At 32.2% G+C, this 16,791-nt stretch overlaps 1 protein-coding gene across 1 annotated transcript in view; it reads right to left on the bottom strand.

Annotated features, from left to right (window-relative positions):
• LOC145272754 (uncharacterized) overlaps positions 1 to 16,791 on the bottom strand; it is a 205,116-nt gene that overhangs the window by 186,296 nt on the left and 2,029 nt on the right. The window contains exon 2 of the mRNA XM_080127046.1: positions 9,358 to 11,025. Within this exon, the coding sequence (XP_079983172.1) occupies positions 9,358 to 11,025 (1,668 nt within the window). The remainder of the gene's footprint in view (positions 1 to 9,357; positions 11,026 to 16,791) is intronic.

The raw sequence follows: 16,791 nt of genomic DNA, 5'->3' as shown, positions 1-16,791 counted from the left end.
AAAATATGATCTTTATCGAAACATATTCGTTGATTAAATATATTTCTCATTCTGTGGAATTCCCACAGGTTCTGCTAGTCTAAATAATTTAATTATGATCGTATAATTCTGACTTTAAAAGAATTTTTTTTTTTCCTGTCAGCTATAAAATGTACTTTTTGGTTAAGAAAAATAGTTTGACGTTTTACAAAAGAAAAAAAATATGTTAATATTATGAACGGGTGTTAGGTAGAGGCTTAAGGGGCAAAGGGAAGCAATTCTTTATACGAAATTATGCCCCTTTATACGAGATCCCTCTAACATTATATTATGGTGAAAATGCCATTTCCATTTTTAAAAAAATCGTCTGCATTAGCCATCAAACAATAAAAAATGATTTTTTTTATAATTATCATTTATATATATATATATAATATATATATATAAATGATATAGTTTAAAATTATATCTGTGGATTTATCCTGGCCAAAAACGAACGAAATAGAAAATTTATTTATTCCAATTATAGCGTTAAAAAAATTACTTATTTATTCCAATTATAGCGTTAAAAAATTACAACCAGAACTTGCCCCCATACTTTCCAAACTGTTTAAGCGTTGCCTTAAGGAGAAGTGCTTCCCAACACCCTGGAAGACCTCATCAGTATGCCCTGTATTTAAGAATTCAGGTGATAAGTCATCTCCCTCTCAGTACAGACCAATAAGTCTCCTGTGTGTCATGAGTAAGTTGCTGGAATCCACAATAAATAGAGAAGTAGTCAACCACCTCAGCAGAAACAACCTTCTTAGTGACACGCAATATGGTTTCCGTTCTGCTAGATCTACAGCAGATGTGCTAACGGTTATATCTCATAGGATTAGCGAATCTCTCGACAAAGGCTTCATTTCTTGGGCAATTGCTCTCGACATATCAAAGGCCTTCGATAAGGTTTGGCATAAAGGCCTACTACACAAGATTTCCAGCTACGGTATAACTGGAAATGTTTTCTCTATCATTAAGTCATTTCTCTCAGATAGGCTCATAAGAGTAGTGGTTGATGGGCAGAAATCAGAGGCCCACAGTATTAATGCTGGAGTCCTTCAGGGGTCCATACTGGGCCCAACTCTCTACCTGATCTACATCAATGATCTCCCAAAACACATACTAAAATCTTTCGTTGATATCTATGCTGATGACACGACCATCTATGGCAACACATCAAAGGCTGTAAATGATGATGTTCTCTCTGATTCTCTCTCCTCTGATCTTGAGCGCGTGGTACAGTGGGGAAAGAGGTGGCTGGTTACCTTTAATGCATCTAAGACCAAGCTCCTATCTCTACATCATAAACGCTCTGATCCCCATCTGGCATCAATTGAAATGAATGGCTCCCGTCTAAGGGAGGCCCCAGGATTTGATAAGCTCCTGGGTTTGACCTTTACACCTGATCTTAAATGGAACACATACATCAAGTCTGTGGCCAAGGTCGCTGGGAAAATGGTGGGATCCTTCTACTGCTCCAGAAGATATCTCATTAATGATGCAATTCTCTATCTATATAAGAGCCAAGTACGTCCAAAGATGGAGTACTGCTGCAACATCTGGGCAGGGGCTGCTAAAAACAGCCTATCCTGCCTTGACAGAGTACAAAATAGACTCTGTGGCTTGGTGGGGGATGCCCTTTTCTCTACCCTGCAACCTCTTTCCCACAGAAGAGACATAGAGAGCCTGTCATTGTTCTATCGTTATTTCCATGGCAGGTGCTCGTCTGAGCTCCATTCTCTGGTCCCCCCTGCCAATCTTTTTTTAAAAAACACCCGACTAGCTGAAACCACCGTCAATAATTTTCCCCACTCCCTATCTGTGCCTAAATCAAAACGTAAATACCATGAACATATATATAAAAATGATGATTATAGAAAAAAATCATTTTTTGTTTGATGGCTAATGCAGACGATTTTTTAAAATGGAAATGGCATTTTCACCATATATATATATATATATATATATATATATTAAGAGGACACAGTTAATAAAACATATTAAAAAACAGTTTGAAAAAGAGTTAAAAACATATTTAATCTGAAAAGGAAACACTTGATAAGTGGATAGTCCTTAATCCGCGGAATTTCGAAGAAATATTTTCCTTCTCATCAGAGGGTACGAATTAGTAAAATGCGGGATCGGATTTTGCATACAAAAGTATTTGATGAAACTGCAAGTCAAAGATCTTACTTGATAACAAAAAGTGAAGCAGAGGGAATATGGTGAAGAAAAAGATGATTACACGTGAATGGATAGTCTGGTGAAAGATAAATAATCCAATGACGGTATAATCCAAAAATATAACTCCAAAAAAGTTAACTGAGTTTCCATTTGTACAAGTAAAATCCAAGGAAATCACGTAATTGGAAGATGGTCCAAAATAATCCAAAAAGCCGAAATCCATGGAATAATTCACAAATATGTACAAAGAAAAGAAAAGGGGAAAATTCCAATAATATTAATAAAAGAAAAATAAGATATGCTTTTCACACGACTGCTGAGACATAAGATCAGGGAAGAAGAGGAAAAAAAATTAAATAGTGATAGAATTAAATATAAGATAGAAAAACAAATGTCAAAATGACCCAGACAAAAAGGATGTTAAAAAGCGCAAAAAAAATATAGGGCAAAAAAAATAAAATAGGTCAACTGATATGTACAGGTTATTACTTAAGAAAATGTCAGCAAGAGTTGTTAAAAGACACTAAATGGAAAAAATAAATTAATTAATAAATAAATAAAAGATAAAAAATAGATAATAAATAAATAAATAAATAATAAAATATAAAAATAAAAAAAATAAAATTTTAAGGAGAGAGGATGGCCGGTATCTGCAAATTCAGGATAAAGCAAGTAAGTATGTAAGTAAATGCATATAGTCAAATATAAGTAAATATACATGCAGGATATAGATGTGTGGGTAGATAGGAATATTAAGACTAAGACGGAAATTGCAGATAGAAAACCGGCCAAACCAAGAAGAAATAAAGAAGTAAAATAAAGGATTATTAAGTTATAAATATTAAGAAAGTATGTAGAAAAAAACGATAAAGATAAAGAAAATTATATATATATATATATATATATATATATATATATATTAAAAAGACTTACTCATGTCCAGGTAACCTACATCTAAAATTTCATGTGTTTAGACCCCAAATTGGCGGAGGAGTTTAGTAGAGTCTACAAAGGTCAACTCTGTAAATTTTGACCTCTTGACAGCCAAATTTTCGCCCAAAAACTGATTAAAAAGCCTGCTGCATGTCTGAATACCCTTTACGTAAAATTTCAAATGCTTAGACCCAAAGTTTGCTTGAGTAGTTTGTTAGAGACCGCAAACGGCAAATCTTTTGAACTTTGACCTCTTGGTAGTCAAATTTTTGGCCAAAAATCGATTAAAAATCTTGTTCTATATCTGAATACACTTTATGTAAAATTTCAAATGTTTAGACCAAAAATTAGCTGAGAGGTCAATTTTTTTTTTTTAACTTTGACCCCTTAACATTTATTTTGGGCTCAAATCAAGTTAAAAAGTTTGATTCATGTCCAAAGAACCTACATCTAAAATTTCAAGTGTTTAGACCCAAAAATGGCGGAGGAGTTTGGTAGAGTTTTCAAAGGTCAAATCGTTGAACTTTAACCCCTTGACAGTAAAATTTTTGTCCGAAAACCAATTAAAAAGATTTTCCCAAATCTCAATACCCCTTATGTCAAATCTCGAGTCTGTAGACTGAAAATTGACAGAGCAATTTGGTAGGGAAATTTACACACATAGACAGACACACATACAATTTCACTTTTATAGATATACTAGCATTTCAGCCCGGCGTTGCTCGGGTATTTGGAGGTATATGTTGAGCACAAGAAAAAAAAAAAGTGGTCAATTTTTTTTAACTTTGACCCCTATTATGACCCCTTAACATTTATTGCTTTGGGTTCAAATCAAGTTATTAAGTAAGATCCATGTCCGAGGAACCTATACCTAAAATTTCAAGTGTTTGGACCCAAAATTGTCGGAGGAGTTTGGTACAGTTCTCAAAGGTCAAATTGTTGAACTCTGGCCCCCTTAACAGCCAAATTTCTGACCGAAAACCGATCAAAGATTTTCCAAAATCTCAGTACCCCGTATACCAAATTTTTAGTCTGTAGACTTAAAATTGACAGAGTTATTGCGTAGAGAAATGTACACAGACACACACACAGACATTTTCACTTTTATAGATATATAGATAAATATATATCTATCTATATATCTATAAAGGTGAAAATGTCTGTGTGTGTGTGTGTTTGCAGAGGTTTAAATGTAATGTGAACAAATATCTCGCTGCTCACAGTTTCTTGTTAGACACGATACCAAATAGTAGCCCCTTACAGTCCAAGTGGAAATATCCCTTGTTTGGGGATAGAAAGAGTAAAAAAATAAAACAAGAATTTTTATGACTAAGTGAAAAGAGATTATCGCCATTTTAAAAACAAAATGAGATAACTCAACAATAGTAACTTGCAAATTTGTTGTAATGCCTACGATTTCCCATTAACAGCTTAAAAATGAATCTTTCATCAACAAAATAATGCTTGATCAATTTACATAACTTCTGGAATATGATATACAAAGACATGACAGAAAAGAATAAACACCCATAGAAACATTTTATTTCAAGAAACATAAATTATAAAACAAAATAAAAAATTAATGGTCACAAATTAAATAACTAATACTTGGTTGACATTCCCTTTGCTGTTTTAAATGCTAGGACCCTTCTAGGCATGGCATTGATAAGTTGACGAACATCATCATGACGATTTTCTTGCCTGACATAATAATACTAAAAGTTCAGGCTTAGAAGATGAATTCCTTTTTTTGCGAAAGTTTCATTCTAATATGCCCCAAAGCTTTTCAATTGGGTTCATATTCGGGGACTAAGTTGGCCATCGAGATTTATTAATCCCATTTGGCTCAACCAATGTTGTGTCACCATAGAAAAGTCACAAAGAGCGCCGTCTTCCATATATAGGGAGTTAACTTGGTTTTTTACCACTTGAGAATATTAATAGGAGTCTTTTATGTAATATTGAAACATAGCAGAACTGATGTTTCCTTCATACTTCAGCAGGTCTGAGCGACCACACCAAGTTGCATCCATAACAGAGAAACCCCCATGTTTCAGCGTTGGCTGCAGTTTTTTTACGTCAAACTTTTGCTGAGGGAGCCTCCATACCCATACTCTTCCACTGTCGAGAAATAATGCAAATTGTGACTCATCAGAGAAAAATGACATTGGTTCAAAAGGTCATAGGTCTCTCCACCATTTCACAAGCCCAATCTTTTCTGCATTCAATATTGGTACAACGAAGAAGAAGTTTCCTTATTGCAGCTCTACTATAGTAGCCTAGCTTGTGAAAATACCTGACAGCTGTCCTTCTAGCTGGTGTTGCAATATCAGAGGCTTTGCACCAAGGATTCTCGTCAACATTTCTTTTCATAAGATGCAAGATTTTTTCAGAGAGGCTGGGGCGACCTAAATGAGGTTTTGTGCACTCTTTGTCCTCTCTTGTAAATTGTACGATCACTTTATTAACAGTAGAAAAGGGCATTGAAAGATTTCCCGCATTTAATAAGACCACCTTCATGCTGACCCATGATTCGTGCTTGCAGAAATTGATAGGTTTGATGCAACTTTGGTTCATGGCAAGCTTTAATATTGTTAGATGCAATCTTTAATTATTTCAGCACTATTCTTATCTGTAAATATAAATAAGCATATATTTTAGCAAAAATATTTATCTTAGTGTCTTTTTCTGTTATGTCTTTGTGTCTATTTCGTCACGGGTATGTACATCATAGATATTTCTTTATTTTTGTTTTTTAATATAGGGTGAATTCTGGACAAGAATCATTTGGTGTTAAAATTAATTGAAATACAAAAGTTTTAGATAATACTTCTAGTAAATAAATAAAACTATGTACAGTCATCATAAAATAACCAGAACCACATTTTTATAACATGAAAAAAAAATGTTTTTTTAATTCTTGTTCAAAATAATCCTTATATTAAACAAAAATAAAGAAAATTCTGTTTGATGTATGTACCCAATTGATTAAGTAGTTTTATTTTATAAAAAAAAAAATCATTTTAAGTTGTATGTATTATAACCCAAATCTCGCAAGTTTAAAGTATTGAGTTATCTTCCTTTGATTTTTTTTTTTTTTTTTTGTTAGGTCGTTTTCAAAATGGCAAACAAGACAGCTGCTTCTGTTACTCATAAAATTTTATTTTCTTAATTAAAAATTTAAATTTACATGATTTTTAGAATATGATATTTTCCTATATCATACATTATACAGATTTGTCTTTTTTTTTTAATATAGGGAGAATTCTGGATAAGAACCAACATAGTGCTTGATATCATTATGAATTTTCACATTTCAAGGCAGACGATTCTAGTTGCATTACCTCAAAACTTTCACAAGCAACATAAACATTCTTCCACCATCCTCTTACAGTATTTCAAATTCATGCTGAAGGTCTGGACATTATTACTCCTATTTTATATAAGAATTTTCCATGAAAACCCATCCCCACACTAACATTTTTTTAAGCTGGAACAAGTATTTAAAAAAAAAAAAAAAAAAACTGATACTAAACAAAATATATCCATGCCAATAATATAAAGGAAGAACAAAATGGAGAAATTTGGCTAGTGTGAATCAAGTATGGATTCTTATTTGAGTCTGACCTCAAAAGTCTAGAATGTTGGAGCAACACAATTTTTCTCTAGATGATATTTTTATTGTTATCTTTGGTTAGACCAAACTTAGAACGTACTTTCCATCGATTCCAGGTTCTTTTGTTAAATAATTTCATTTAAAATTAACTGTGACCACACGTAAACGTCGTCACAGCTGGATTTGCTCAGCATTCTCCACTTTCATTTTTTTCTGTCATCCCATATATGCACATCTTAGATAATCCAGTTTCAGACTTTTTCATATGTTTCAAAGTGTTTTAGTACCTTGCTCTTAATTACTTGAGTGACCGGTGCTACAATTGTGATCTGATAAAGTTCAAGGATTAATTAATGATGTTAAGCAAAAAGATGCATTCCACACAAAATATCTTTAAAATTTTATTTTACATGTACACCTCCAACCCCCAAAACAGAGTGAAATTACTGATCAAGACAATTTTGGAGAAATAACTTTTGGTGCATATCCAAAATTTCCCCAATATTAAAAACAAAAATATACAAAAGTATTTATGATGTATGTACCAGTCACAGCACAAAAAAAAATCATATTCTAAAAATCACATAAATTGATCATTTAGTTTACTTTTAATTAAGAAAATCATTTTTAAGCGATTTAAAACAATGAAAAATCAAAGGTATTTACAAAGCTGATTTCAGTCTGAATTATTGTTGAGTTATTTCCCTTTTTAACACCAGACAGTTCCTCCTCGCTTACTAATAAAATTTGATTTTCTTAAGTTAAAAATAAAACTACTTCATCAATTTACATAATTTTTGGAATGTGACATTTTTTGTTCCATCATGCGTGTGTACATCATTTTCTAATTTTATTTCTTAGCTAGCCGTAACCCGGCCACATGCTGCTGTGGTTCATTTTTTATAAATGCAAAAAAAAAAAAAAAAAAAAAAAAGGCAAAATGTATGATTTTTATGTTTATATTCTCAGTACTTGTGGAGAATTAGGTTGACAGAGGGAAAACATGAGGGTTTCATTTTTATTATTATTTATTTAAGAATTGCCCAAGTCTAGAAGGATTTTCATTGACTGAGGACAAAAGATTAAATGTAGGATTAGAACAGATACTACAGTTAATTCCTAAACAAAATATAAGCATTTGGATAGATTCATCTCCAAGTGATGATAAACGTCATTGCTATGAACTTATTGACTATTTGATTTTGTGGTAAAACATTTAGCTATCATATAAAAAGCAAATGGCTCTAACTGCTATGCTCTTTCTTTCGCAATTTTTTTTTTTTTTTTACACAGTGATCACCACTTATCAAGGCCCTGAGTGGCTTCCGGGCCTTGATAAGTGGTGATCACTGTGTAAAAAAAAAAAAAAAAAAAAAAAAGGCCCGGAAGCCAATCAGGGATAAGGGTTATTGCAAGTACATTACGTTAGTGTGGAGATTTGATTTTGCATTCATTTTTAGAACTGTTTATGTTTTATTTTGCATTCATTTTTAGAACTGTTTATGTTTTATTTTGCATTCATTTTTAGAACTGTTTATGTTTTATTTTGCATTCATTTTTAGAATTGTTTATGTTTTATTTTGAATTCTTTTTTAGAACTGTTTATGTTTTAGTTAGCATTCATTTTTAGAACTGTTTATGTTTTAGTTAGCATTCATTTTTAGAACTGTTTATGTTTTAGTTAGCATTCATTTTTAGAACTGTTTATGTTTTAGTTAGCATTCATTTTTAGAACTGTTTATGTTTTAGTTAGCATTCATTTTTAGAACTGTTTATGTTTTAGTTAGCATTCATTTTTAGAACTGTTTATGTTTTAGTTAGCATTCATTTTTAGAACTGTTTATGTTTTAGTTAGCATTCATTTTTAGAACTGTTTATGTTTTAGTTAGCATTCATTTTTAGAACTGTTTATGTTTTAGTTAGCATTCATTTTTAGAACTGTTTATGTTTTAGTTAGCATTCATTTTTAGAACTGTTTATGTTTTAGTTAGCATTCATTTTTAGAACTGTTTATGTTTTAGTTAGCATTCATTTTTAGAACTGTTTATGTTTTAGTTAGTATTCACTTTTAGAACTGTTTATGTTTTACTTTGCATTCATTTTTAGAACTGTTTATGTTTTAGTTAGCATTCATTTTTAGAACTGTTTATGTTTTAGTTAGCATTCATTTTTAGAACTGTTTATGTTTTAGTTAGCATTCATTTTTAGAACTGTTTATGTTTTAGTTAGCATTCATTTTTAGAACTGTTTATGTTTTAGTTAGCATTCATTTTTAGAACTGTTTATGTTTTAGTTTGCATTTATTTTTAGAACTGTTTATGTTTTAATTAGCATTCATTTTTAGAACTGTTTATGTTTTAGTTTGCATCTTCTAACTCGTGACTCTTATTTCATTTATTTGCATTTTAATATGCATGCACGTCTGCATGCTTTATTTTATTCATTTGCTATAAAACTTTTATACCCAATTCAGATTAAATGTCGAGTTATTATTAGCTATACCTAAAGATGGCACCATTATTCTAAAATAATCCCACCAAAGTCAGGGATGACACCACAACTTTTATCAGTTAAAAAAGCAAATAAAAGAAAAATGTACTCACCACAATTATCAACAGGTTGTCCAGATTGTGAATTTGAATCGTTCAAAGACCCATCTGTGAAATTGTCTCGACTTTTCAATTTAGACAATTCTTTAGTTTGATCGTTCAAGTAACGATCAAGCAAGCTTTGTATACTTTGACTGTGAAATTGTGCTTGATTGCACGTATCAACATTACGATTATCTTTGAACAGTTCATGATACTCTCTTAAAGAACAATTCGAGTCTGAATTTTTTTGAAGAGAATGAGGAGTTTTGTTGTGATTTATTTTGGGAGAAATTAATGGAATTCCTGAAAGGGACCAGCTTTGGGTCAAATTTGGTGGTGACACTTGTTGAGCTGGGATTTTGCAAGAGACTTCATCAACTGGGAGTGTTGGGGTTTCTATTCTAGTACTGGTCATGGATGACTCCAGCTGTTTTACCCAGTCTGGAACTTGTGGATAATTTGATAAAAGTTTACAATTTGTGATTGATTTTCTGTGATCTTTCTGATTATTTGGAAGAATTGATTCATTAAAAGTTTGAGATTGGTTAGGAATTGAGCTTATAGAAAGAGAATGAAAATGTGCAGATTCCAAAGTATTGGAAAAGCCAGTTTTTTTAGGTGAACAAAGAATTTCTTTGGAAATAATTCCTGATTTTGTTGCCTTTATTATTGTCTTGGATATTTTTTTGTTTGCACTGGAGTTTTGAAAATTATGCTTTTCCGCAATTTCTAGAGAATTTGTTAAAGAACTGAAATCATTTTTTTGATTTCTTGAAACAAGATTTTTCAAAGGATTTGGATTTTTCTCTTGCACAGATTTCAATTTCTTTGTAGTCGCAAATTCTTGGCCATTTTTTGATTGCGTACATTTTGCCAATTCTTTACTCGTCTGGGAAGAAGAAGATTTATGCAAAATGTTTTTTGATAAATTTGCCTTACACTCAGATTCTGGTATCTTTTTGGCAATATTTTGTTGGATCTTTGAATAAGGACTGGGAGTTTGAAGAAAGTCTGTCTTTGATGGCGTTAATAATGGATTTTTAGTATGTTTATTTGGAGAGGTATTATTTCTGATTTTCCTTAAAGGTTTTATTTTGGCATTTTTACCATTATCAAATGTAGAAGTTAAAACTTTGGTATCTTTTAACTCACCAGAATCAACGTTTTGCCAATTGGCTTTCGGACAAGTTAACCTTTCAGCTTTCCTGAATTCAATGTGAGGTGAACAAACTTCCTTGTCCGTTAAATCCATGCAAACTTTCTTTTTTTCTTTAGTTATCTTTTTAACTTTACCAGGAATTCCAGTATGGACATCGTTATTTTTAAAACAATTCTGTATATTTTTAGAACTTTTTCTCATACGAGCAAAATAATTATTTAACGACAAATACGAACTAATTGGTAATGGAAGAGAAGATTTCTTGAAAATATCCGAACGCATTTTAGGAATTGTTTGTTTGTCATCTTTGAAATTCCATTCGGAACAACTGCCACATCTTTTACAGACTCCATTTTGATCCCTTTCAATTGGATTAGTGTGAGGTGGGTAAGGGCTGGCTGAAAGGAGATATTCCGTAGTCATACTTCCAATGTCACTGACACAACACAAAGGTGCAGGTGACATACGACGTGTTTGAAAATTATCAAGAAAAGCAGCCGTTTCCTTAACAGTTTGGTCAGCTGTAAAGAAAAATATTTAAACAGAATTTTTAATTTGCTCAGAAAATATTTGCAGATCAACAGAGTAATTATTAAAAATAAATCTTTCATCTACAAACAACTTCAGGGTGACAACTCACCCACTCAAAAAATGTCACCTATTAAATTGTTAATAAAATTCACAATCCTTTCTACAATCCAACCATATTTTGTACAAATAAACTTGAGTCTGATAATCATTTCTAATTCTTGTTACTTCCTTACATCAGGTGGCTTCATGTCTTGTTTTGTTATGTCCATAAAAAAATCCAGATATGAATTTCTTTTTTATTAAAAGTTAAAATAATAAGGTTTAATTTAACAGTAAACAATGTAGAGCAGATATCCTGATCTTTGCTTATTTTAATTGAGTATTTTATAAATGTTTGATATTTTATAAATGTTTAGTATTTTATAAATGTTTGATATTTTATAAATGTTTGATATTTTATAAATGTTTGATATTTTATAAATGTTTGATATTTTATAAATGTTTAGTATTTTATAAATGTTTAGTATTTTATAAATGTTTAGTATTTTATAAATGTTTAGTATTTTATAAATGTTTAGTATTTTATAAATGTTTAGTATTTTATAAATGTTTGATATTTTATAAATGTTTAGTATTTTATAAATGTTTAGTATTTTATAAATGTTTAGTATTTTATAAATGTTTGATATTTTATAAATGTTTAGTATTTTATAAATGTTTGATATTTTATAAATGTTTGATATTTTATAAATGTTTGATATTTTATAAATGTTTGATATTTTATAAATGTTTGATATTTTATAAATGTTTGATATTTTATAAATGTTTGATATTTTATAAATGTTTAGTATTTTATAAATGTTTAGTATTTTATAAATGTTTAGTATTTTATAAATGTTTAGTATTTTATAAATGTTTAGTATTTTATAAATGTTTAGTATTTTATAAATGTTTAGTATTTTATAAATGTTTAGTATTTTATAAATGTTTAGTATTTTATAAATGTTTGATATTTTATAAATGTTTGATATTTTATAAATGTTTGGTATTTAAAATGTTTGGTATTTAAAATGTTTAGTATTTCTAATGTTTAGTATTTCTAATGTTGTCCATTTTTGTAGTTGCAGAAGAGAAAAAGCTCATAAGTAAATCTTGTTGACGCACTGGTTTGAAACAATAAATTTAGGCCTGGTCATTTCTTGGTTAATATCTCTAATGTTTAGTATCGCTAACATTTAGTTTTTCTAATGCTTAGTATCACTCATGTTTAGTATTTTTAATTTTTAGTCTTTCTAATTTTTGTTATCTCTAATGGTTAGCATTACTAATGTTATCTAGTTGCAGAGGAAAAAAAAATTAATCATGTTAACGCACTGGTTAGAAATAGAACAATAAATTTAGGCCTGGTCATTTCTTGAATTCGAATATTTGTGCACTGTAAAGTAACATTATCCTCGAGTGGCTTCTTGGCCTTGATAAGTGGTGATGACTATGTAAAAAAAAAAAAAAAAAAATGTCGATGTAATATGTGTGCAACTAATGCATTTATGAAATAGAATAATTTCCCAGTGGCATGTGACTAAATATGACTTAATCACATGCCAGTAAAAAGAAAAGACCCGGTGATTTGAGCTTCTATGTGACGATTTAATTTAAAGAGGGAAAAGATTTGCTACTACCTATTTGGGATTACATAACTGAGAGCGGGGCAAGGAGAACAAATAATCATTTTTAAATAGTGACGAAATATGCATAATCTTTCTCAAAAACACACTGTAGTATTAACTCTGAATGGTGAATGCAAAGCAAAGGGAAAAAAACGTTATTTTATTATATATAGAGATGAGATTAGTTTTAAAAAATGGCCTCAAATGAGTGCGTTGTATAATGGACTGGCAGTTGTGGTTAGTGCAATATATAGATTTAGGAATTAGAACTCATTGTTTTTTTAGATTAGAAAGCAAGTTGTTTGTTTATAAAAAAAAATGACATTACAAAATTAGGGTCAAAAAGGCACAGTAATCGTAGATTTGGTGTGATGCGGATTGTCATATGATAGAATGATTTGTGGAATGCAATTGAGGGGGGGGGATTTAGATGACTAGCAGAGAATATAGATCAGCTGAGTTCTCATGGAGGCGATGAAATAGAAATACATGTTGGCTAAAACCATAGCAAAATAGAGACCCCGTCCTTTTTATACGAGTGAGAAATGATGGCATAACTTCAACCATGGAAAATGATGGCGACTGAATCTCATTTGTCCAGAAAGAAATGAGACTTGCGTATGTTGTAATGCACTGAGAAAGCTTTTGTTCCAGACGCAATGAATGGTGAGACACAATCAAGCGACACAAGAGCAGCATATAAAATGTTTTTATAAGCCCCCTCCCACCCCCAGAATGGTTGATGTGCCATAATTGTTAACATTGATGCAATGCAACATTTTTTTTTTTACGGCATATCAACCCTTTGTGGGTTATTTAATACCGAATCCAGTTATTTTGGGAATAGTATTCGATGTTGTATCCAGTTATTTTAGCGTTCCATTTGTTGGATTGATGTGAGTGGCTTCTTTTTGGTTGAACAAGCACAGATTATTTTTATTTATTAGATTTTCAATTTTCTTTCCCTTTCTATCCGTTTCCTTGCATCCCCATAAGTCCCCTATTTTAAGTCCCCTAGGAAAATAAAGAGTTTGGGTATTTGCCCTATTAAGTTCTCCAATTCATTTTCATCGATTTGTTCATGTGGAGGTATGTATAAAGAACAAATGCTTATCGGTTTGTGTAAAGTTGCTCTTATGGCAACCGCTTGCAAATTTGTTTTTAATTCAATTTGGCTCTGGGGTATGTTATTTTTAATGAATACTGATACACCACCAGAGGCTCTAAGTCCTGTATTATGAATGTAGTTATATTGTTGATAGTGTTTTATATTCAAATTGTCCTCATTCTTAAGTAAGGTTTCTTGGAGACAAATAACCAAAGGATTAAATTTGGTTTGCAACAATAAAATTTCATTGTAATTTGCCTTCAATCCACGGCAATTCCATTGGATTATCTTGTAATTCATGATGATTTTTTTTGGTTTGAGGAGTAACTTCAGTTTCCATGTCTTCTAATTTTGTAAATCTATTTGTAGTAGTAGTAGTAATAGTAGTGGCTTCTGTTTGTGGTAATTTCTTTATATTATTTTGTTTTTTGGTAGATGTATCTTTTGTTTGTTTTTCAAGTGTGTTTTTTTCACCACGGGGAAGACGTATTGGTGACCCGTGTGATCTTTCTTTTAACTGATTTTGTTTTTCCTTAGTTTTGTCTTTTTCAGCATCTGCACGACATACTGGTGACTTTTGTGGTTTTTCTTTTGATCGACTTTGTTTTTTTGGATGTTCTGATTTTGGTTGAGAATTTGTTTTATTGATAACATTAGTTGATGATTTAATGGGATGATTAATTTTTGATGATATGTTTGGTTTGATTTCATTTATAAATTTGGGCCAGTCGTTTGGTCCCAATTGTAACAATTTGTTTATTAGTATTTTGTATTTGTAGTCTTGTTTAGTGATGTTGGACGATATATATGTTGGATGGATGTATTCAAGAATTCTGGCGAAAGAACTGACCCATTAAATTATCGCCCTATTAACCTCCTCCCACTTTTTGCCAAAATATTTGAGACCTTAATTAACCATGCTCTAGTCCAGCACCTTACAGATGCTAAACGTCTGACCGACCAACAATATGGATTTAGACAAGCCCGTTCCACGGCAGACATCCTCACTGTAATCTCTGAACGCATATACCATTCACTGGACAAAGCGGGGGGGGAGGGCAGAGCGGTAGCTCTAGATATATCTAAAGCTTTTGACAGGATATGGCATGAGGGTCTCCTCAGGAAAATTAGATCATACAGTATCACTGGTAGAATACTTAACATAATTAAATCCTTCTTAGATAAGAGAAAAATCCAGGTTGTCCTCGACGGTCGTACATCTAAACAATATGATATAAATGCGGGAGTTCCCCAGGGATCTATCCTTGGACCTCTGCTGTTCCTGATATTCATAAATGACCTCCCCGACAAAATTGCCTCTGAGATGGGTATATATGCTGATGACACCACACTCTATAGCAGGCACGACAGGAAAACAAATGAACATATATCTAAAGTAATGGCAGAAACACTAGAGGATGACCTCCAATCAGTAGTGGAATGGGGACAAAAATGGATGGTCACGTTCAATGCCGCCAAGACAAAACTGGTTTCATTCAATAATTACAAGAAACCTTCTCTACCACCTATAGCAATGGCCAACGACTCTTTATCTGAGAGTACGTCTCTCAAGCTCCTTGGCCTAACGTTCACAGGAAACATGAGCTGGAACAATTACATCGAGAGCATTGCCAGGGCCGCTGCGAGGAAGGTGGGCTCTCTCTACCGTGCTAGAAAACTTCTAACACCTGAAAGTATCCTGTACCTCTACAAGGCCACTATTTGCCCATGTATGGAGTATTGCTGTCATATTTGGGCTGGTGCATCGGCTACTAGTCTCTCGCTCCTTGACAGGGTTCAAAAGAGAGTCGCAAATCTGATAGGCTCTAAACTGGCATCTAAGCTTCAGCCCCTGTCCCATCGTCGAAACGTTCCCTCTGCCTGTTCTACAAGTATTATAATGGTGAATGCTCTGATGAACTGCAAGCACTTGTGCCCCCACGACGTAAACACCCTCGACAGACACGACAAGCTGCAAAATCCCACGCCCACACTGTAGAGATCCCTAGATGTAAAAGATCTTTCTACTCCAGTAGTTTCTTCCCCAGAACTGCTAGACTTTGGAATTCCATTCCAGGTCACTGCTTCCCCAACTGTACTGACATGCATAAGTTCAAGTGCAACGTGAACCAACATCTCGCTGTCCAAATCCCTACATAGTACCCCAGTAGATGTTTCCCCTGATAGTAGCCACCTACACCAAAGTGGCAATGTTCCTTGTTTGGGGTGAAAATGTAATTAAAAAAAAATAAAATAAAAAAAAAAAATACAAGTTGAGGTGACTTGAGAGTATGTCTTTTCCTTCATGTATCCATCTACTATTTTTCCTGGCTTCGAGGAAAGAAATGTTTTTGGTATGTTTTATTGACACTACTTCCTTTTCTTTCTTCCAGATTCTGCATGCTCTTGCATAAGCAGGATGGTTTTCTCCACAATTTGCACATTTGCAATCAAGATTGCAGTCATTGACAGTGTGGTCTGGATCTTTCTGGCCACATCTGCCACACACTGCTCATCCCTTACATGCATCCTCATGGTGCCCAAAATTCTGGCATTTAAAGCACCGAAGCGGGTTTGGTATAAAGGGTTCAACGTTGAAAATGTTGAACCCAATTTTGATTTCTTTTGGGATAGTGGGTCTATTCTGATTCTCTTTTTTTATTGTAATTCTTTTAACGTTTATTACTCCTTGGTTTTTAAGCTCTTTTGTTATTTCTTCAGTAGTGCACATTGAAAGGTCTTTCGATTTTACTACGCCTTTGGATGTGGATAAGTTTTGATATTTATGTTGTGGAAAGTTTTCATTCCTAGGAGAAAAGTGACATGTTTTTCTCTTTCCACTTCCACCAGTAGGGTTTTATTTTTTAAAGATTTTACATTTTTGGGGGTAATATATGCCGATATAATTTTATGTATAATAAATGGTGATAAGTCAGTTATTTTGGTTTCTTTGGTGGATTCCAATACAATAAATTTTGAGG

The sequence above is a fragment of the Euprymna scolopes genome, chromosome 4 (assembly GCF_053919585.1).
Source record: "Euprymna scolopes isolate OS-2025 chromosome 4, ASM5391958v1, whole genome shotgun sequence".
Lineage (NCBI taxonomy): Eukaryota > Metazoa > Mollusca > Cephalopoda > Sepiida > Sepiolidae > Euprymna > Euprymna scolopes.
The sequence above is the reverse complement of the archived record's forward strand: the minus strand, read 5'-3'. Positions and strand labels throughout refer to the sequence as shown.